This window comes from Rhagoletis zephyria, unplaced genomic scaffold (assembly GCF_001687245.7).
Source record: "Rhagoletis zephyria isolate East Lansing unplaced genomic scaffold, Rhagoletis_zephyria_1.1 Rzeph_scaffold_00009, whole genome shotgun sequence".
In the NCBI taxonomy this organism is placed as follows: domain Eukaryota; kingdom Metazoa; phylum Arthropoda; class Insecta; order Diptera; family Tephritidae; genus Rhagoletis; species Rhagoletis zephyria.
Window position 1 is genome coordinate 311,962 of NW_016157093.1, and position 23,055 is coordinate 335,016.

At 35.2% G+C, this 23,055-nt stretch overlaps 1 protein-coding gene across 7 annotated transcripts in view; it reads right to left on the bottom strand.

Moving 5' to 3' along the window:
* The window catches only part of Oatp30B (Organic anion transporting polypeptide 30B), a 109,783-nt gene that overhangs the window by 34,706 nt on the left and 52,022 nt on the right, over window positions 1-23,055 (bottom strand). For 5 of the 7 annotated variants that reach the window (XM_017609405.1, XM_017609415.1, XM_017609386.1 and 2 more), the window contains one exon: window positions 2,070-2,600. The exons of 1 other annotated variant lie outside the window; for it this stretch is intronic. In XM_017609405.1, the coding sequence (XP_017464894.1) occupies window positions 2,070-2,407 (338 nt within the window). In that variant the 5' untranslated portion in view covers window positions 2,408-2,600. Of the gene's footprint in view, window positions 1-2,069; window positions 2,601-23,055 lie in introns of those variants that run through there. One more of the 7 variants, XM_017609423.1, reaches the window with a different exon arrangement.

Consider the following 23,055-nt stretch of genomic DNA (forward strand, 5'->3'; position numbering starts at 1 on the left):
TTGAAAATTATTGAAATCGGACTAAAATTACGGCCGCTTTTCATATAACGGTAAATTTCAGAAATGCTTGAAACTTCAATATTTCGAAATTTAAGGACGCTAATTTACTCAAAATTGATACACCCCGGCTTACCATCTAGCGGTAGCTTTTGGAAAGGTGAAAAAAACATATATTTAATACTTGCGCCGGGTATTTAATGTTCGGCTCCGCCCGAACTTAGACTTTCTTACTTGTTTTATGCCTACATTTAATTATAAAAGGCAAGGAAAAAGGCCTTATTCCTGGTTATACGAAAGTTTTAAACATTCCATATTTAAATTGGGCTCCACTTGTATCACCCACGTCGAGCGCCCCTTTTAGGATATTCAAGACTTTTCTTCGCAAAAATCTAATGAAAACGCCACCAGAAAACTTCGAAATACATCTTGTGGTTCTCTGTTACTACAACTATAGAGATTAAAGTTTTGTGAGTTAAAAATTCGAAAAGAGAAAATAGTCAAAGATTCAAAGTACAAGTTTTTCATATAAAGAAACTATGTAGTTTACAGTTTTTCTCTATTACTTGTAAAATAAACATTTCTAAAATAATTATATTTTTTATACCCGAGCGCACTTGTGCACAAGGGTATTATAACTTTGTTCACATAACGGTTGTGTGTGCCTGTAACAAACAACCGTTATGTGAACAAAGTTATAATACCCTTGTGCACAAGTGCGCTCGGGTATAAAAATGTCCCTTATAAAATATACTGAAAACTTTCGCCAGTTCGTTTCTCACCCCACTTAAGGGTTTCTATTTATTCGGTAATCTTTGTACAATCTATAAAGCACAGGGAAAGTTGTGCCCAGGATCGTGTTGCACGCTGAGTTTCCAGTTCCAGAGAACAATAAACCCCTTGCTGTACAGTGGTTCAAAACTGGCATTCATTCACTTCATTTTTCGCTTAATTTGATTAATCGTTATTTTTTATGAAAGCTTACAATATTTGCAAGAGACCAGTTGAGCCTGCTTTCTGAATTTAAATTTGATTATATTAAATTTTTAGTGCAAGATGAACAAAAAGTAGCAGTTTTGAAGAAAATGTATTCTCCTATTCCAGTTAATAAATGTTACATAACAAAAGCTAGCTGAAAACATTTGTATGGTTCTCCTAAAACAAAAAAATACACAAAAAAATGTTGAAATGTTATAAAAAAATTTTCACCACAATAAATATCTTTTTTTTTGGTTTTTAATAAAAAATGGTGGAAAAATGAAGGCTCCAGTGGATTATGAACATTGAGTTCCAATTTTGAACCACTGTGTGCTGGCTTCGTCGTGCAGTATGAATTATGGTAAATGCAATTTGGTAGCACAGGATGGCGAAGTCCTTGAAAAGGATTTGGCTTCATATTTCACTACAGCAGGGGAACTTATACAATTAAATAATATAATTAACTGGTAAATATTTGACTTAAATCACGATATGGGCAAGGTACTTTTATCGTACAAGTTGTATGTATGTATTTCCAAATCATTTTGAAAAAGATGTCCTTTATTTTACGTTGGTTAATATGGTCACCGTATTTATAGGAAATGTACAAAATATATAAAAAAATATGCGAATATGAAAAAAATATGTAAACATGAAAAATATGTGAAAATACGTAAAACATAATACGACCAAATTAACTCACTTCCTCCTATAATGGGTTTTTACTCAGGCTCGGACTTTCTGTTATGTTCAACAAATATATGTATGTATGCACTTGTATAAATATCCGAGCTCTACTCATTAAGGCTTCTTACAAAAACAAAGTTGCCCTTTCTATTTTTTACTGTATAATCTAAAATGTAGAAGGCGAGTTTTGTTCGGAAAAAACAGGCATTAAATTAAGCACATAATGCAATGGTTAGCTTTAGCCAAATGGATTATTTGCGTGATAAATATTTCAGTTGACAATCCCTAATTTTCTACGCATCGCTTTCAATACAATTAAGTACATATTCAGATACAAACATGTTTATAAAACATTTTCGCCCTTTCGCACATTTGCTAAATTTTTGTATTCACACAAATTTGCTCACCTGTGACCACGGCGATGCGTCGTTGAGCTGGCGGTGCTGTGATTACGACACACACCTTCACCACCACCGCCAATATGTGCGCAATTACTATCACCACTGGTACTGGTGTTTGTTACAGTAGTTCCACTGTACCTGCTGCCGTTGCCGCAATGCTCCATTTCATCATAACCAGCCGCCGTTGGGCAGGCAGCAGCGTTCGCGGACGACAGATTGGCATTTGTCGCATTTGTTGTTGATGATGAATTGTTGGTGTTCGAGCATGGCTGATGGGACTGCTGCTGTTGTTGTTGCTCCACCAACCTTTCCTCGGTTTGCGTTGCTGGTCGATTGGCTGTCATAGTACTTATTGTCGACACTGTTGAAATTTTGCATTCATCGAAATGCGTAAAGTAAAAAATTAAAAAGATAAAATAAAACTGAAGTACGAATGCGATAAAGCCGATTTTGTCGCTGCGTTGAGTTTTTTCACATATTTTCTGTCCACAGTCCAGTTGCAGTATGAACTCTGATTACAATTGCATTATTTTGCGCCTGCAATGAATAGACAAAAAAAAAAACGAAAAATAAGAAAATGTGTAAAAAATCAGGGCAAACTGTAAGAATTGTCACAAATTGCGATAAATCAGCGACATTTTTATTGAGTGCACTCTAAAATATTTAAAGTTTTTGCTTTTGAGTAAATACACATTTGTCTTATTTATCTTATTGTTGTGATGTAGCAGCTTATTGCTTGATTTACATATATGTACATATGTACATAAAACTTGTGGGATTTTAAAACACTTGTGTTTACAAGCCAGTTAACGTAAAAGAAGAGATAAAGTTTTACACGCTTATAAGAAAATATTATTCCTTATCAGGCGCCAAGTCAACCGTATTTTGAATGACATAGAGAGATCTCGACGTTTAATTCTCGCAAAAATATACAAATAGCGATTAGCACAGTTTGTAAAGTGCTTGGCCGAGCTTCTCGTATAATTTGTGGTGCACGCAAAAGGGCTTGGCTACAGTTTTACGCCGCTTCCTGAATGGCAGATGGTTTTTTTCGGTGGAGAGTTTTCATATCCTAAATGCACCTGTAGGACCTGCGTGCTACTGGCTAGTAGTGCACACCTCTAACTACTCGGCCAAAGCTGCGACCGTGTATTGTTGCAAAGTTTGCATATGAGACATGGGTTTTACAAGCACACAACTAATTTAAAAGTCCCTCAAAATAAAAAGTAAAGAAGCTGGAATCACTCAAGAAGTCTGATGAGTGAAGGAACACTGAGACAATAACTGAGGCTCGTTCAGTTTTTTTAGAGACTTATTTCCCTGGAAATCAGGTGATGGTTACACGGTCTCTAGCCAAGAAACCCTTGAATGTTTAATAGACATCCACTTTCCAGGTAGCACGGACCAAATCGTCAATAATCAAGTGACAAATCTGCCTAGTGTTCCTATAGGCAAGGAGAAAGTAGCTTGGGCCATCAAATCTTCGATCCGTTCAAAGCAGCGGAACCGGGCGGCATGATGCCCGCAATGCTACAATACTCATGTGACAGTCTGGCGCTCCATTTGACAAGCAAGATTCCTAGAAAGCAGATATGTACCGAAAACATGGAGGGATGTGATAATTATACCCATCGCGCAAGCAAGGAAGATAAATCACTTCACGCAAAGGTCTTCAGACCTAAAAGTCTTTCATCCTTGACTAATCGACCTGCATATTAGGAAAAGTATTAGTATCCACACAATGGACACAGCTCAACACGCATACCGCAAAGGTAGATCTCTTGAAAGCGCGCTTCACAAAGTGGTATGCACTATTGAAAAATCGCTGGAACTTAAGGAATGCACCCTTGCCGCATTCCTGGTTATTGAAGGAGCGTATCCGAACGGAGGCGATAAGCAAGGCACTCTGTGAGCAGCGTCCAATGGTGGCATGGATTGACTCCATGCTCAAGAGCAGAATAATCAACGCGACCATATGTTCAGGATCTGCAAGAAGGAAGACCACCAGGGGTACGCATCAAGGAGCTCTGGAGAATAAAGGTTGTCGCCTACGCCTGGAAAATTCCTGTCAACAAGATAAGTGATCTAATGGAGTGTACACTAGTTGATAACTATAAGGGGGTCAACCAGAACCGATTGGGGTAAACCCTTCCTAGACGGAACTGGTATTATTCACAAGGAAAACAAAAGTTCCCACTTTTCTCTGCCGAAGTTGGGGAAAGTACTTTGAAACTCTCCTCCGAGGCAAAATACCTCGGAATCAGTCTGGACCTCAAGTTAAGTTAGAAAAAAAATTTAGAGGAGAGAACCAAGATATCTTTTGCAGCATCCTAGACGTCCAAAATCACTTTTGGAAAGCAATGGGGACTATCACCGTACGTCACCTATGGGATATACATCACAGTCATCAGACCAATTGCAAGCTACGGGTCCTTGGTATGGTGGAGGGCTCTAGACAAAGGGAATGACAAGAAAATAATAGGAAAAGTGCAAAGACTCGCATGCCTTGGCATATCGGGTGCAGTAAGTAGCGCACCTCAGGAAGGGCTTAGCATAATATTTCACTAGCAACCGCTGCCTATTTTTATCACCGCAAAGAGCGCTCTCAGGGTCAGAGAAGCCAATAGGTGGAAGGCAACCAATTTCGGGCATGCAGCAATACCGACTGAAATAAAAAGGGGCCGGGTCAATGGATTTAAAGCTGACATAGAAGCCAGCACTAATTATATTACGCCAGTTTCGGACTTCAATACGAAGGTAGATGCGGCCAATAGTAATCACGTTAGGAAAATTGATGAGTAACCCTTGGCCACAAGATTAATTTGGCTTAGTAGATCTGCAGTAAAAGTCCTTACCGGCGTCACTAGAGCACACTGTGCTCTAGCACCAATACTTCAATGGTGGCGAATAACAACAAGTACTCTCTGCATAGGCTGTCATGATAAGGATGAGGAAGCGTCAATTGACCACTTTCTTTGTCGATGTCCAGGTCTGCAGACGAAGCGCTTCCAGCACTTGGGTTCACGCTTCTTCATAAGTATGGCCGCGTCAGCGGAGGTGGAACTGTTGGATCTCCGCGGCTTCATTAGGGATAGTAATTAGTTCAGTATAATAATGACCTGTCTCCGAGTGAAAGTATGGAATATTCCACACACGCCCTCCTAACCTAACCTAACCTACACATTTCCACACCTCGACAGAAGTGATGGATAGAATGTGAGTACCACAGATATAAGGTACAAATAGTTTGTTGTCAGAACTTGGAATGTGAAGATGTCATAAGATACGCTATTGACAATTTCGAATTGCGTGGTCTGGCTGGCATGCTGTCAGCGACATTGGTAAGGAACGCTAGAAAATCTGCAGAACTATTATGTGTGCAGAGACTGGTAGAGTTGCGCAATCACAGAGGTGCGCTTTATCAACATGCCTGGTGTAAAATTGTTGTGAGACTGCTCTCTAAAATCTGGTAGTCAGAATTAGCAATGCCATCACTAATAAAGCTTGCATCTTGGAAATTTTTGTTGACATTGTGAGTTGTTTTGGACTGAGTAAGGTAACAGATTCCCTACCTTTCAAACCTCATGTCTCAGATTTCTACGCTATGCAAATAATTCGCCCTGTCTCATTACAAGTCCGTCTCTCTTTCTGGTTGCAGAAAAGTGCAATTAACACAGTTGGTAATGGACACTTGGCGTGGTGAATGAGATCGCTGTCACGTCAATCGGGACTAAATAATATGAGGAAAAGATTGGACGGACTCAATTCTCCTAAACTAAAACAAGGGTTCTATCCAGAATTCTTCCGAAGTCTAGTGTTTTGGAAGGATCGCAGAAAAACGTAAGTTTTGCCGACAGCGGAGTCTTGCACAATTTTCTGATACGGAAATGTACACAAAACGGCTTAAATTTTCGTTCATTTTCATATCCGAAAAACATGTTATTTGTATGCAATAATTTCATTTCATTTGTTTAATCTGATCATTTGAAAGCATGTATACGTATTCGGCAGTGGCTGACTGTGCAGAGGAGTGTGCAACTATTTGTTAGCTTTCAAGAGCTGCCGGTTTCGAATGCCGTCCGTTGTTATTTTTTTCCGAACTATGAAAAAGCATCTGTGAAGTGCAGAAGGAAAGCTTATTGAACGAAAAACTCAATCAGATAACTCTCAAAAAACCAACCAAAAACGTACCCGCTTCACAACCATTTTCTGCACTTTTCTGTACATAAGTTTTCGCCGCTAACTTTAACCGAAAAACGCATCGTCAAAACATCCGAAAATGAAATCGATAAACAAACAAAAATCCGCATTTCATCCGCTTTTCTTTCCTTTTTCGGAGTTTTTGCTGGCTGGCAGAGTTTTAGACCTGAGCGATATTGCAATGAAGCAGAATAGTACGCAAACTTTACCTTTGAGAGGAGATACATATTATAGCGCTCTTACACGATATGTATTTGCATATGTAAATGCCAAGGGAGATTATTTCCACTAATCTCTGAGGATAATATGGCTCGGTTTTCAATTACGAGTGTACGCCAACCTCATAAGCATGAATCACAGAATGTGGTCCTAATGCATTGACCCTCTAACCACTTTAATATTGGTTCAGTAACTCAAGTTTCAGCTAAAAATAGTTGGTAAATATGTGTGTACATATAAAGTACATGTTTTACACTTGCTGTTATGTCAAATGGGCATACCTGGTAATAAAGCATCTGTCCAGTTTTCTAAAAAGGGTTCAGACCATTTACTGCCTTTTGGGATAGCTGAGTTGCGAATTTGCGTGCTACAAATACCTGACAGTGACAATTATATCGACAACCCCACTAGCCGCCTTTACCCGAAAATTCGCTTCAATTCCTTCGTAAATCGGTTAGATTTCAAACAGATTTAAAGGTGAATGTGTAAAAGCTTAACAGACGGCAGCGTTGATCCGGACTAACTCGGACTTAATTACGAATCAACTGCAGTTAATTCTCGAGTTGATCCGGATCAACGCTGCCGTCTGTTTATGATTTTAGGAACAGAAATAAAGCCTAAAGTCATACAGAATTGTCTCTGAGGAGGTCATACCATATGCTAAGCTACTCGATTTTGTTTATTTAGTAGTATGTACGGTGTTGTTTTTTTTGTGGCTTTTCTTGAAATCCGAAATTTTCAAGAAAAAATTTCTTTTCTTCAAGTGAATTTATGCAGTGGTAATTTGTATGTGAAGAGTGCTTTACATACGTATGTACTATATACATTAGTTTATCTTATGCATATGCGAGGCAAATATGCAAATGGTACGAGTAGATGTTCTTTGTGATGTATCGTCTCATATGTACTACATGAAGATCTACCAAAAGAACTGCATCCGCATAGCGCGCTTATGTAAGAGTACGAGTACGAATGCCAATCAAACAAAGTGTCAGTGGATATGAATATACAAATCGCACACCGTCTTCAAAAGAGTCACAACTCAAAATAATACGTTCGTCAGAAAATGCGAAAAACTATTTCGTAGCACATGCTAATCATATGGGCAAGTGCGACTTTACCTTAGGTTTTTTAAACAAATTATAACAAAAATTTGGTCCAGCTTTTGCTGAAAGGTAAATAAAAGCTCCGTGTACATTTTTAGCGCATAATTTCAAAAATGCCAAATTTTGAGTTGTGACTCTTTTGAAGACGGTGTGCGAAATATGTACTAAGTATGTATAAATGTATGTGCATACTTATATAATTCAAAGTTGTTTGTTAAGCCTATTGCAAAAGTCAGTTGCTACCGGCGTGTTTACCTAACACATAGTTATACATACATACATACATGTAGTACAAAAGTCCTTGATAACGTCATTGTCAAATGTCTATAGTCATGTCAAGTTCAACGAAGCAGACCTTAAGCGTTGCGAAGGTGAATGAAAAATTTCATCGAAGGATCCTAGAAAATTTCCGCCAAAGTTTTCAGAGTGAAGCTACATGCAACATGCGAAAGTGATTTGATAGCTAGGTTAATTAAAAACAGAAATTTCGATCTGTTATACTATAATTTCGATTAATTCAATTAGGAGTAGGCAACTGACTTACTCCTGCTCTATTCCTTTTTATGGATATACATATGTATATATCTATATATAGACGAGATTTTCTTGACACTGAATATGTAAGGCTTTGAAATATAGAATATTCAGACGATTTTAAAATCCACGTATTGAGAATTCTAAATAATTTCAACGTAAGGATCGGAAATGTGACGGATCAAATAAAAGTTCTAACGAATTTCGTTTCGATCGCGGATCGAGCTTTCTGGAGTACAAGGTACTCATATTTTTAAGTCTAATTAGTAGCTTCAGTAACTCTATCTCGGTATGCAGTTAGCGGCACTCTCCAAAGAGGAATTCTATCGCCGTTTCACTGAATGAAATTCTACTGAATTTTAAGAAAGGAGGAGTGAAGATCGTAGCCAGGGTTGCCACTTTGGTAAATTGTTACCAAAATTGGTAGAAAAAATTTGGGTTGGTAAAAAGGTNAATATTAAAAAAAATTACCAAGCGTTTTTTGAGTCACTGTATTTATATATAATAACTCCAGTTGAAGTTTTTTAAAATGATGAAGTTTCGTTGTTGCCTTTAGTTTCATTACTTTCGCTTTTGGTTGAAGGAAACTGAGAAGATGCTAATAATATGATCTCTTAAATAAAGAGTACCTTAAACACAATTTGAAGTCTTATTGAATTAACTGAAAAAATAACAAAACTATAGTTTTCAATAAAAAAAACTAAAAAAAAAATTTTGGTAGATATTTTCTACAATTGGTAGATTTTTTTCAAGTGGATGGTAAGTTTTTTTTTCGTCAGTGGCAACCCTNTTCCAAAAGTGCAGTCTACTTTATTGCATTAATTTTCGAACATTTTAATGTGCACTTTTTATATACATACGAATAAATGTATATAAAGAACGGACAGGTGTGTAATTACCCACTTCGACCCTTTGAAAAAAATTAAATCAACGCATATTTTCATCAATAGCAATTGTTAAATGAAAAAAAAAACACAAAATAAAAACAAACAAAATTAAAACTACCAACGGTAATTTTTAGATGCACATTGTTGATTAGTCTGAAGTATTATGGGCTATAAAACTCCATACATTAAATTGCTCTAAAAATGCAGAGTAAAAAGTTCGAAATTTAGACGGAATTTTATTGAGTTTTTCTAGACGTTGTATTTAGCTTGAATCCTTGATTTTAAATGTTTGGGTAAAGCGCAAACAATATTCTTATAAAATAATACCAAAAAAGTTTGGCTTGAAACAAAAATGGTGAATATTAAAATAAATTACCAAGCGTTTTTTGAGTCACNTTTAGTTTCATTACTTTCGCTTTTGGTTGAAGGAAACTGAGAAGATGCCAATAATTTTGACATCCATTGATTACATCCATTTTGATCCCTGCCCCTATCTGGCTACGCCCTTGTGCTAGTATGTATACATATGTACATATGAATGTGTGTTTGAAGAAAATTAAATTATTTGGTGCTTTCCTGAAACTCTAATGCTGACTTACACAACCACCCCTGGTTGCCTCTGACACAAAACTTGAAAAGTATTTCATAAATTTTTTTGCATTTCAGCAAAAGTTTCCGAGTTTTTTGTAACTTGCCATGCGTTCACCAGTCTTAGGGAATACCTCTATTGACTTAACTTGCATTTGAAATTTCATTGAGATTTCGCATTTATGTAGTTACATACATATGTCCGTAAATAATTTGCTAAAAATCAATCAATCCGCATGTTGGTGACAATTGAACGCCACATACTCAGCTAACCAGCTACGTACGTATGTATATGTCAGTAGTTTATTGTTGTTTGCAGTGACCCAATTTATTAGACATAACTGAGTTAGAGGAAAAAATAGATTGTGGGCCACGTGCATAGCTACCTACTTAAATTACTCACGTAATACGCATAACACGGAAAAGCAATAAAAAATAAAGTCCTCTTCAATTTGTGGGTGTTACTATAAAAAAGTAGATTTTTACATTTGATCCCCACGAGCATACAATTTATAACTGGTGCGAGCATATTTCATAGTAGACCACTCAATTTAATTCAATTAAATTGACTGTCGTTATCGGTGAAGTACATATGTACATGGCGCATAAAATACATACATACAGTGGCGGTCAAAAGTTTATGAATGGTGTTTCGTCTTTAATATTTGCAATGCTTTTCAAGCTACAATTTTTTTTTGATATTTTTTTTATAAAAATATGGTTCATGATTTCACAAAAACTATATAAATCACACTTTAAAACTTCATACAGAATTAAGAAAAATTCCAAATATTTTTATTAAACTTCGAGCTTTTAACCAGCATTTTTAGAAATTTTTTGGGTATGCAGTTAACAGACTTATAAACTTTTAGTAAAATAACTGCAAGTTATGAGAGAGAGCCTAAAAAATCGCATTGATTTTTAATATTTTTTTTCTGGCGGCTTTTTTCATACGAAGAGCGAAATTTAGCAAAACTGGCATTGACTGTTTTTTTCGCAAACGGTCTTGCGCATATTCTTCCACAAGATATTCATGTTTATATGGATAAAAGTGCAAAGCGCCGTCAACAAAAAAAAAATAAATACATAAATAAACAATAAAAAAACAATGCGATTTTTTAGCCGGTCAAAACATGCACTTACTCTACTAAAATGTTGTAAGCCTTTTAACGGCATACCCAAAAAATTTCTAGAAAATCTGGTTAAAAAGCTCGAAATTTAGATTTAAATTTGTGGAATTTTTCTAAGTTCTGTATAAAGTTTGATAGAGTGATTTATATAGTTTATGTTGAAGCATGAAAAAATATAAAATAATAATAATATAAAAAAATATCAAAAAAATTGTAGCTTGAAAAACATTGTAGATATTAAAAACAAAACACCATCCATCCATTTTTGACCGCCACTGTATGTGTTAGCGTAAATGCCCATTGCTTGGTAAAACGCACCGTGTATCAATATGTTTTGCAATATGTCATACAGAATTACTTTGTGGCCCGTGCCACACGCCAACTAACGAACTAAATACATATGAACATATGTAGCCAACTAGGCGCTTGCCTTCGTACTCGCAATTTCCTATTGTGGTCCACACTGTTCGCCAACGCTGTCACAGTCTAAATAAATTATCTGCATAAATATTGTCTTGTATAATTTCAAGCGGTACTCATTTTGTACGCCCACGTATGTATGTGCATGCCTGCATGTATTACGTACAACATACCCTGTAGCAAAACATTATCAATTGATAAAAATAACCAACTTTGTAGTTAGCTTTTTCTTTTAGCTATGACAAACCCAACTTAAAATGAGTTGTAAAGTCAAGCGGCAGTCATGCAGTCGGGAGTTTGTCATCATCAAACAAGTCTCTATTTAATATACCATACAAGAATTACTTTTAATATACATATGTACATCATAAGCGCACACAAGGGGTGGGTTTTGGGGTCAAAAAAAAATGAGGCATTCTTGAAAAATCATCATCTCTATCGAAAACCAGAAACCAGAAATCGAGGAAAAGGAACATAAAAGTGTAAAAATTTCATGGAATTAATTTATTTATTTATATTAAAATTTTTTTTGTAAAATTTTGTTCTTTGTTAATTTTACGTAAATAAAATGCAATCTATGAAACTTTAAAAAGTTTATTTATTTCTTACATACTGTACATAAAACTTACATAAATGTATTTTAAAGAGCATAGTATCTGAAGCGAATTTTGAGTATTTTCTGATGATATATATTTTAAAGTATAAACCAGTTTTGAGTTATTTTCAAGTTAGCTTTATTTCCTGCAGGGTAAGTATGTGTGCATACAGCCATACATACATAGGTACCTGGCACAAAAACTCTACGTTAATCACGAAAAGTACTACTCAACGAACTAAATCAGAATCAATATCCGTATGAATCGATAAAAATGGATTGAAAGCATATTTTCTATCTGTAGTGTTCCTTAATCTTATACTTATAGAAATCCTTGAGCTCTACACAAAATCAATTCAGTGGCTTATTTTTTCGTCGAGACTGAATCAATGAAATAAAGAAAAATTAAAAGAAGAAGCTCTTCATATTCCGAGACCTTGATATATCACTGATTACCTATCGGGATTTCGCATTTTCCCAAGCGGGAGTCGACGCCTTCCAATGGTGTGCACAGATTAACTTACGTAGAAATCCACCCTAGCGGTTTTTTCGGGGGCCTCCTGAAATTAATCCAGCTCTTAATAGCGCTTTCACGCGCCCATAGGAAACTCTGCACCTTTTTTTTAACGAAATTTGAGAAAATAGAAAACACTCACTGCGTAGTTTCGGAAGTTTCTGCTGCAGGAAAAGGTTCGAGTTTTGTCATCATGAAATCCTTATAAAAAGCGCTTTTACGACAACTTGATTAAGTAACGGAATGGCGTCGCACAGTGGAAAAGCTCCATATAAAATGTGGCAAAAAGTAGTAAAAGGGCTGTGATTTTGCTGCAAATTGGAACGTTTTGCCTAGAAACTAATAAAAATGAAAAAATTGTTGAATTTAGCGGACTACCCCGCCCACTACACTAAGAGGCGGATATGGTAAATTTTATCTGATTTTAAAGAAATTCGATAGTTAATTTCGAGTAACCTAGGAAAACATAAATCTAAAAGATGGGATAAATAATGGTCATCATCCATCCGAGTACTTTATCCTAATGTAGTAACGATCCTCCAAAATAAAATTTGAACAAAACCGAGATACGTTTAATACATTTTCCTGCAACCTTTGTAGGGACCTGCCAGTGTTGCTATTAGCTTATTGTGTAAAAGTATTTTTGTATTTTTTTGATTTGGAGCCACCCTTGCATACTATTGAACATGATATTTAAGATGAAGATAAATACAGTTTCAATCAACCATTTAGCTGCCCTTTCTGAGCCGGTTTTTCTCAGGAAAAAATCCTTAAAACCTGTTAGTAGACATGTTTAGAATCGAGTCAACCACTTAGTTGGATATTTCCACACATTTCGAAATAACGTCTTACTGCCCCTCTCAAACCACTGTGCGTCGTACAGACAATACACCTCTTAAATATATGAAATATTTTCCAAAATTCAAGCAGACAGTCAGGTCAAATGTAGTTGACTTAAGTGCAAGTTACATAGTTTGTACATACATACATAAGTGCATACTTATGCTTACCGCATAACTTCTGGCGCTGCATCACGGAAGCAAATGTGTCACAATTAATTTAATTAACATCTTTGAAAGTCTTCAAACGCAACTGAGTTTGCTGAACTCTGCTTGTTATGAATCTAAATACTTATGTATGTACATTAGGGTGGTCCAAAAACAGTAAAGTCGGAATTGTAATGCTCTCACACCCTAGGATTGTTCTATATCGAAAAAGTATACCCCTATTTTTTTATTGTGAAATCAAAAAATATTTAGAGGTCGATCAAGGCCCTCAAAATTTTCCATGTATTTTTATATGGGAAAAATCAATTTTTTCGTAGAAATGGTATAGTATTCTTAAAAGTCAATATTTTTCGATCGAAAAACTCTGGTTCTCTTCAGGAGATTTTCGATAATAATGCCCAATTGTTTATTTAACCATTTTTCAATACTAACGATTTTTTATTGGTCGCCCCATTGCATCTTTTCAGGGTTTTTGGCGGACCTCTAAATTATAGTTGCAATGGAAAAATGGTAAAATAAACAATTGGGTAGTATTACTGGGAATCTCCTGCAGATAAACAGAGTTTTCTGAAAGAAAAATATTGATTTTTAACTATTCTATACCATTTCTACGAAAAGTTGTTTTTCCCCCATATAAAATACATAGAAAACTTTGGGCGTTTTGAGCGACCTCTAAATATTTTTTGATTTTAAAATAATATAATAAGGGTATATTTCTTTCGGTATAGAACAATCCTAGGGGGTGAGAGCATAAAAATTCCGACTTTACTTTTTCACATGCATTTTTGGACCACCCTAATGTACATACATGTGTATATGTACTGCGTGCAGTTACTGCCAGTTAAAATGGTGCACTCCAAAAAAAAAATCATTTTGGTAATACATATACCCAAAGTCTGATATGTTNTACTTTTTCACATGCATTTTTGGACCACCCTAATGTACATACATGTGTATATGTACTGCGTGCAGTTACTGCCAGTTAAAATGGTGCACTCCAAAAAAAAATCATTTTGGTAATACATATACCCAAAGTCTGATATGTTAAAAAAAAAAATTTTTTATTAAAATTTGATTCATAGTACAACAAAACCATAAAAACTAGAATTCCAAACTTTGATAAAATTTCCATTAATTTTAACGTAAACTTCCAACTTTTTGATCTGATTTTGTAGAAGTATTTCGGGTATGTAATTTTGTAGCTCACTGAATTTTAGTACAATAAGATGCAAGTTTGAAGTTACAATGATTTACCGTTAATTTTGAAAATTTCATTTGTGAACGGTCTTGCACCTATCCTTCCATATATTTCAACAAAATTTGATCAACAAGATGGAAATTTTCATGAAAATTAATGGCAATTTTGTTAGATTTTCATATTTTTTGTCCAAAGTTTGGAATTCTAATTTTTATGGTTTTTTGTTGTACCGTGTGTGACTAACTTTTTATAAAAAAGATTAATAAATAACATGAAAGACTTTGGGAATATTAACAAAAAACATTATTTTTAAGAGTAGGCCATTTCGACCGGCAGTAACTGTATGCATTTACTATGTACAAACATGAGTCAATTTATAAATGAGAACAAATAAAGGCTCACATATGTACGTATGCATAAGTAATCATTTCTGTTAGTTTATTCAAAATTCTGCTATATTATTTCTCTGCTTGTGCATCAGGAGCAAGTTGAAATATTTTTTTATTTATATAAATACTTAGATGCAAACATACTGGTATCCCCACTCATTGAGCTATTCAGGGCCTATTCCCGTTGGCGTCGTCGCTTGAGAACGTTTATCGGAAATATATCGCAATTTTGAAATGAATAAATATGTAATAACCCATTTGTAACTTTTACTACGATTTCTCCGGGATTTTGCTACGCAATCGGTTTGGTGAGGTGTCAACCGTGGGAGCGCGTGCAAACAAGCGGCCCTCGCTCGTTCGCCGAGCAAGCTAAATTTCTCGTGCCTCGCCTCATTGCTGGTACAAGCAGTTTTGCCACTATTGATCTTTTTACCACATTTGGTCGCTTCTTTTTCATTTGGTAGGTTGGTAGGCAAAGTAAGATTTTGGTCAGATAGTTGAATTAAGTTTTTAAATTCTTGAGACACTGTGCTGCAACATATATAGGTTCTTTTCCCACAGTCCAAAGGGAATACCTGAACAGAAGGAGTTTCGGGACTACTGTTCTGTAAAATCCCACAAAATCTTGGGCATATCTCGAACACGATGGATTTCACTATGGGATAGGTTGAAACTTTATTTTATTTTCTGCTTTTACGAAGTAAAAGGTATGCGATCTGCAGACCTGGCAGAAGTAATGTATTGCAAAACCAAATACTATTTGTTATTTCTATCGTATATTTTGCCCATAATTAATAATCTTAACCAACTGTTCCAAGCTGAAAGCTCTCGTTTGCCATGCTTATATGCAACTATCAAAGCACATTATCTCTTAATTTTGAGTAACTTTCAGGGTTGCCGTTTTAGGCTTTTCCTACCAAAGTTCTCTGTTTTTTCTCGTTGGTAGTATGGTAGGACGCTTAAAGTTTTGGTAGGATTCTTTGCTCATAAATCAGAATTTATCTCTGGCTTGTAATAATGTATCATTTTGTCAGCACTGTGAGTAGGCTTGCCAAATTTTGGCAATCTCATTCATTTAAAAAGCCCGTTACATACTGGTATTGGTAGAAATTTACCAATTACCTCCGGAAATTCTCTGAACTCTGTATTCGTATAAAAAGTTATATCCGCTGCGTATCTAAATATCAAGTGATTGAATTGATGGAGAAGAGCGATTCATAAAAGAAAACCACTTATTGTTAAGTCATATTTCCAGTAAATCGCAGAATCTCAAAGTTTTTAACCGCAACTCGAAGAAATTAATGTCCAACCCGCATTACGCAGATTTCTTCGCAAGCCCGGAGGCTCCTAGACCCGGACATTTGGCAAAGCCTAACCGTGAGGTTTATTTTTACCTTACTAATGTATATATCGTTACCTAAAGGTGAAAAGGTGCCAAGTCCATTTGTTGAAACTGTTCGGGAGAGACGAAAAATCGATGTAGTTTCGCATTATCTGTCATTCTGCATCACAAACTAAATTTAAAAAAAAAACCTTTAGGTAGCAAATTGTATATATGTATGCAAATGAGAAATAAAAAAATCGACTACGGATATTTATTTTCCGCTACGATTTTCCACGTCATTTACTCCGAAGGCTTTATTAAAACTATAAACTGCGAATTTTTGCCACTTTTTCGCTTTTTACTCGAAGTTTTGAGGGTTTAGAAGTTAAACGGACCTCAGACTCGGATTCAGTGGGTCGAAATATATGTCGGTAGATGGGTCTGGTTAAAAGCACACACCACTTTTTTCCCATATCAGGTATAGACGTACAGTGAACAAAGCAAGCACCGCATTTCAAAAGCTAAACAAACGTCGGTGATTGAATAAGCTTTAGTTGAGAAGAAAATACAAGTTTTGAACATCGGCTTAGAAACGATCCTCTTATATATTTCTGAGAGGTGGTACGTCTCTTACTTTCAGTAATAAACGGTTACGATTTATCTGAAGATTCTTATCGCAAACTGTCACAAATTATTTTGAGTGCATCGAACAATGAAGTTGTTCCACAACTTTTTCAATCAAATAATCTTCTAGAAATGCGCGTGGCAATTTTAAAACCAAAGTTCAAAAATTTAGTTTTTGTTGTGGATTTCGGCAGAATATATTTATTTCTTGGCAAATATTGTTAACGAAAGGATATTCCGCCGAAATCCGCAATAAAATCTGCATTTTGTTAACTTTAGTCCTACACGCCCATTTCTAGGGGTTCGTCGCCTTAAACAAAAATCTTGCCGTACAAATATAATTTCGGGATAGGTATTCTATTGTAATCCGAAATACCATTTTAAGTTTCGCAAAAACCTGATTATTAACACCTTGCATCACAAGTTTTCGAAAACAAATTATAAACAAAAAATGGTTGACTCTCACAAAATAAATGATCTCGTCATAAAAAAAAAATTAAATAGTTCTTGAAAAACGCCCATTTTTGAAAAACGTTTTTCATAAAAAATTTAACAGGGATTGCGATGGTGTAATTTTAAATCGCTAATTTACTGGTCTTCACTATGCAAATCAACTTCAAAAAGTTCAGCTGTTAATAGCTAAGTTTGCTTTAGGACAATCATGACCATCTTATATATGTATAAAAAAATTTTAAATCCTCGAATACGTGTTAGATTATTCCATGTATAAAACCCATAAAAAAAATGTACAGTTAATCGAAAGTGTGACACCAAATTTGGTGTCCGATATGAAAAAGAATGTCTCACACAGGAATAGGCGTTTGCATACTAAAATATTTTGATCGATCAGATAAATGGATCGCCTGTCCGTAAGTGTACATGATAACACAGCAAAAACTTCAATATTCATCATAATAGGTCTCGTGCATAAAAAGTGAGCTTAAGCTCAGACTCAAGTTTTGACTGAAAGTTTTAACTGAAAATCGAGTCGGAGTTTAAGGTCACTTTTTATGCATAAGGCCCAATGAGTTCATGGCGACGAGTCCCAAGTCGGTTTCGCCCAAACTTACACTTATTTACGTGTTAATTATTAATTGTGCTATACAAACTGTGAAACTTTGTTAATAATAAGCAAAATGGACAAAAAAAAATATGGATACCTACCATAAAAACTAACAGTTAACCAAAAAGCCTCCATTACAATACAAAGCACTAAAGACGCATTTGTATGCAAATTAGAGTTGAAGCCATTTTTCATATGTTAATTCGCAGAGGGAAATATTTAGATATATTAGCAGGAAAACTTGTGAGATAATATACAACTACACAAGCTTACATATATACGTACATATGTATTAATACTTACAATTATAAGCGTACATTTTTGTATAATTTTTTTTTTTTGCCGAAGAAACAACATTTAAATGAGTTTGTAATGAATTAGCCGTAGTGTAACATACAGAAAATTACTCTAACAATGTGCTATGCATAAGTATGTAAAAATAATCGCGAGTATTATTAGCCGGCGATGCACGACGGACTATACATTTCTATGGCTATGCTGCAAAAATCTTATAAGTTTTCACATTTGAAAGGTTTCTTAGCACGACAAAGCAGAATTTAATACGAGTAAAGGCATTGCAGAATGCAAAAGATACGCTCTCCCGCTCGCTCGCATGCCGCTTTGACTTCATTAGCAAAGATTAAGCTGATGCCAGATAAAACTTTGTAGCTTTGCGTGACATTTATAACTTTGCCAGCAAAGCGCCAGACGCAAAAGGTATGCCACAATGAACGCCAAGAAAACAATGTTGTACCGCTTTTTTACTCATCAAAGTTGCTGTGGATTTTAATTATTTTGATTTAAAATTATCAGCAATGTAATTAAGTTTTATGTTTCTGCATGAAAACCCGAATTTGGACGAAACAAAATAAATATTAAACCGGCTGATTGTCAAAGCGCGCAAAAAGATGGGAGTTGACCATCTTTTCGCTTCGCGCTGCCGCTTCAACGATTTATGTGGCATGCTTTGTGCATTTTCATACAATTCATCTTATCTGTCAAAGCGAATCTGTCACGTAAAGCGAAGCAAAAGTTTTATGTGACATCAGCTTTATAAATGGAGAAATGGAGCGTGAATGCCGTACGGCAAGAAGTGAAGGAGGAGTGGTTTGTTGTTAGTAAAGAAAACAATACCTTCATGCACATTTTAGAATGAATTCATGCCACGGAATAATTTCAGATGTAATATTTTTACATTTAAATATTATTTGATGAATTGGCGAAATTACTTTAGACGAATAGATGGCGAATTGTGTCACTATATAGACAAATACATATATAACTAAATATAAATAACAATAAATAAATAAATACAGTCATGTGAAAAATAATAGGGACACGACATTTTGACCAGTTTTGGCTATTTTTCTTTTGATTGTTTAATGATTATTGTTTTTCTTTTATAAAAATACAAACGATGGTGTAATCACTTTCTTCCATACAAAAAAAACTTTTCGGACATACTTTGTATGAAAGCAAATACGTGACACCGCCAGCAAAAAAAAATATCAAAAATCAACACGAATTTTTGGCTACTTGAAACTTGCACTTCATTAAATTAAAATTTAATGGGCTATAAAACTGCATATTAAAAATGTTTCAAAAAACTCTTAATAAAAGGCTTGTTGTAAAATTTTGTTGAATTTTTCCTGAAAGTTTTTCTATAAAGTTTGAAATTTAGACTTATAGGGTTTTTGTTAGTCAATGAGCTTTATTTTTATAAAAACACAATAAACATCAAACAAACAAAATAGAAATAGCCAAAATTTGTTAAAATTTCGTGTCCCTATTATTTTTCACATGACTGTACCTTAGGATGGTCCAAAAATGCATGTGGAAAAGTAAAGTCGGAATTTGTATGCCCTCACCCCCAAGGAGTGTTCTATACCGAAAAAATATACCTGTATTTCTTATTTTGAAATCAAAAAATATTTAGAGGTCGCTCAAAGCGCCCAAAGTTTTACATGTATTTTATATGGGGAAAAACCACTTTTAGTAGAAATAGTATAGAACTCTTAAATATCAATATTTTTCTATCGGAGCACACCGCTTATCTGCAGGAGATTCCCAGTAATAATACCCAATTGTTTATTTAACCATTTTTTCATCGCAACTGTAATTTATAGGTCCGCCATAAACCCACGAAAACCCCGAAAAATGCGATGGGGGGACAAATAAAAAATCGTTAGTATTAAAAAATGGTTAAATAAACAATTGGGTACTATTATTTAAAGTCTCCTAAAGAGAAAATCGATAAATATTTATTATTATTCTATAACATTTCTACGAAAATTTGCTTTTTTCTCATATAAAAATACATGGAAAATTTTGAGCGCTTTGAGCAACCTCTAGATATTTTTTAATTTCAAATTAAAAAAATAGGGGTATACTATTTTCGATATAGAACAATGCTAGGGAGTGAGAGCATTACAATTCCGACTATACTGTTTTTGGACCACCGTACTGTACCTACATATATAGGTACATGCATTCATACATACATAATTTTAGTTCTTTACTTTTTATTTTTGCCTTACAAAAAGCCAAAGCACGGTATTTATTGCTGAAAATAATTAAACACGTAAGTCTAAAATATACTTTCAGATCTTAAAGTCCCGAAAGTTCCCGAAAAATTACGAAAAACCTCCTAAAATTCCCGAAAAATGTCGATAATTAAAGCACGAAATAATTCGAAAAGTTGAAATAAAAAATCAGAAATTTCCCTTAAATCCGGAGCAGAAATCTAAATAAATACCCCAAACGCACGTTAAATCTCAGAAAAATATTAGAAAAATCAATCCAGAAATAACCGAAAATCCGAAAAAGTCCCAAACACGTGGAAAATTCCCGAAAACCGCAAAAAAGTTAATCCCCAAAAATGCTAATAAAGAGTATACGAAATATTAAGAAAAGCCTCGAAAAATCGGGGCAAATCAAAAAATAAATGCAAAATCCAAAAATTCCCGAAAATCCAGAAATATCGTAAATAAATAAGAGAAAAAATGTATTGAAAAATCGAAAAATGTAAAACACCAACAACTGAAAAAGTTAGAAAGTGTTCTAATTGCATCTATGAAAAATAAAATAGTACACAACTTTTCACTACAGCCTCCGATGTTATACCATCATCATCTGTTTTTATCGACACCTTTATCAACCTGTTATCGATATTAATAACAATATTATTCTGCAAAATAAGTATCAGTTACCTTAATCATAATCGCAATCTCAATCTTAATCTTAATATTAATCCTAATCTTAATCTTAACCGTAGTCATAGTCTTAGTCTTAATATTGATATTAGTCTTAATCTTAACTTTAATCCTAATTATAATCCTAATCTTAATCTAAATCTTAATCTTATACTTAGTCTTCGGCTTAGTCTTAATCCTAATTTTATATCAATCTTAGGGCCATTTTCACCATCTCTGGTTAACACTAATCCGCAGTTAAACATCGTTACCGACGGTACTGTCTCCATTCATTTAACATTGGGTCGGTAACGTCGGTAACAATGTTTAACTGGGGGTTAGTATTAACCAGAGATGGTGAAAACGGCCCTTAGTCTTAGTCTGAATACCAACCTAACCTTCATCCTAGTCTTATTCTTAATCGTTCTAAAAACAGCTGATTTCGAAAAACTGCCACTGACACTGCGTTATTGTTTTTGGGCTAAGACTGTGTGCAAAGTCAAATTTACGAAAGAACAACCGGAATGAGGCGATTCTGTTAAGAAAAGTCTAGACGACGCTAAACATTCTGTCATCGTTAGAAATTAAGCAAGCGTTAGGCAGCTACTGTGGATACCAGGCTACAAGAGAATAAAAGAGCATAAATAGCGGATAGTCTAGCAAGATTGCCAGCTTCAACTATCCCCGATACTAACTGTGCCTTAGACGGTCATAAGACCGATTTGAGAAAACAGGAGGGAAGTCAGGGGGCTTTGACATTGCCAGGGTACGGGCTTCACAACCGCGGCTACCCCAGTCAAGGGCTACCAATTCTCAGTCGGTTGGAGCCTCAATTTGAAGAAGAGCTCCGGCTTTCGAAAGTCATACCAAAGACATTAAAAATGGGAGCACGGGGAGTAGGGGCCCCATAGTATCCTATATTTACCTGGTGGTGGTTGTGGTTTAATGCCAAATGCGGTAGAACTCAAAAGAGTTGCATTGCAACCGGGTACGGGGATCCCAAAGAACGGCAGAGATTTTACGTAGTTTCGGCTTTACCAATGTGGTAAGTGTGTCCGTCCCACAATGCCTTTGGAATTGAAATGCTTGCATTTCAGGGCAATGATTAAGGCATAAATTAATCCGTTGATCTTTAGGGGCTCCGTGGAGCTAAAACTGCTTAAATGTAGTAGGTTCCCACGTTAAACCTAAAGTGCATCTGTCCCCGATACTTTCCTCGCTGTATTTCTAACAAACTAGGGATGTTGCGAATGTGGAATTTTAGTCATCCGCGAATGCGGATGCGAATGCGGATTCCAAATATTTTTAAGAAATAGTTTTGGTGAGTACATTAGGTGATTTAGGTAAATAAAAAATGGAAAAGTTAGTAATTTTTAATAATGTTTTTTTTTTATTTAGTACTTAAATTAAAAAATTGGAACATTGTATATAAGAAAGAGTCATTTTGCTGCCTTTTCGGGTTACAGCCTGAACTTGGCTGTCAACTTATTTACATACCATTTCATCTTAATTTCAAAGCGTACTAATTTGGACAATTTACACAAAATTAAAATAAATTTTTTTTTGTTTGCCAGATATGCGTTTTATCAATGCACTTGCACAATATTCGCATTCGCAAAAGCTCCGCATTGATTATTGCGAATGCGAAAGCGAATGCGAATGTTAAAATTTATGCGGAAGTTCCGCGGTTGCGAATGCGAATGCGAATGCGAATATTCGCAACAACCCTGATTCGGAGATATATTTCTGGAAGCCTCTATGCTTCGGTTAACAGAGAATTAGACTGCAAGAAGCTGTTTCATCGGAGGCTATAACGGGTGATTTTTTTGAGGTTAGGATTTTCATGCATTAGTATTTGACAGATCACGTGGGATTTCAGACATGGTGTCAAAGAGAAAGATGCTCAGTATGCTTTGACATTTCATCATGAATAGACTTACTAACGAGCAACGCTTGCAAATCATTGAATTTTATTACCAAAATCAGTGTTCGGTTCGAAATGT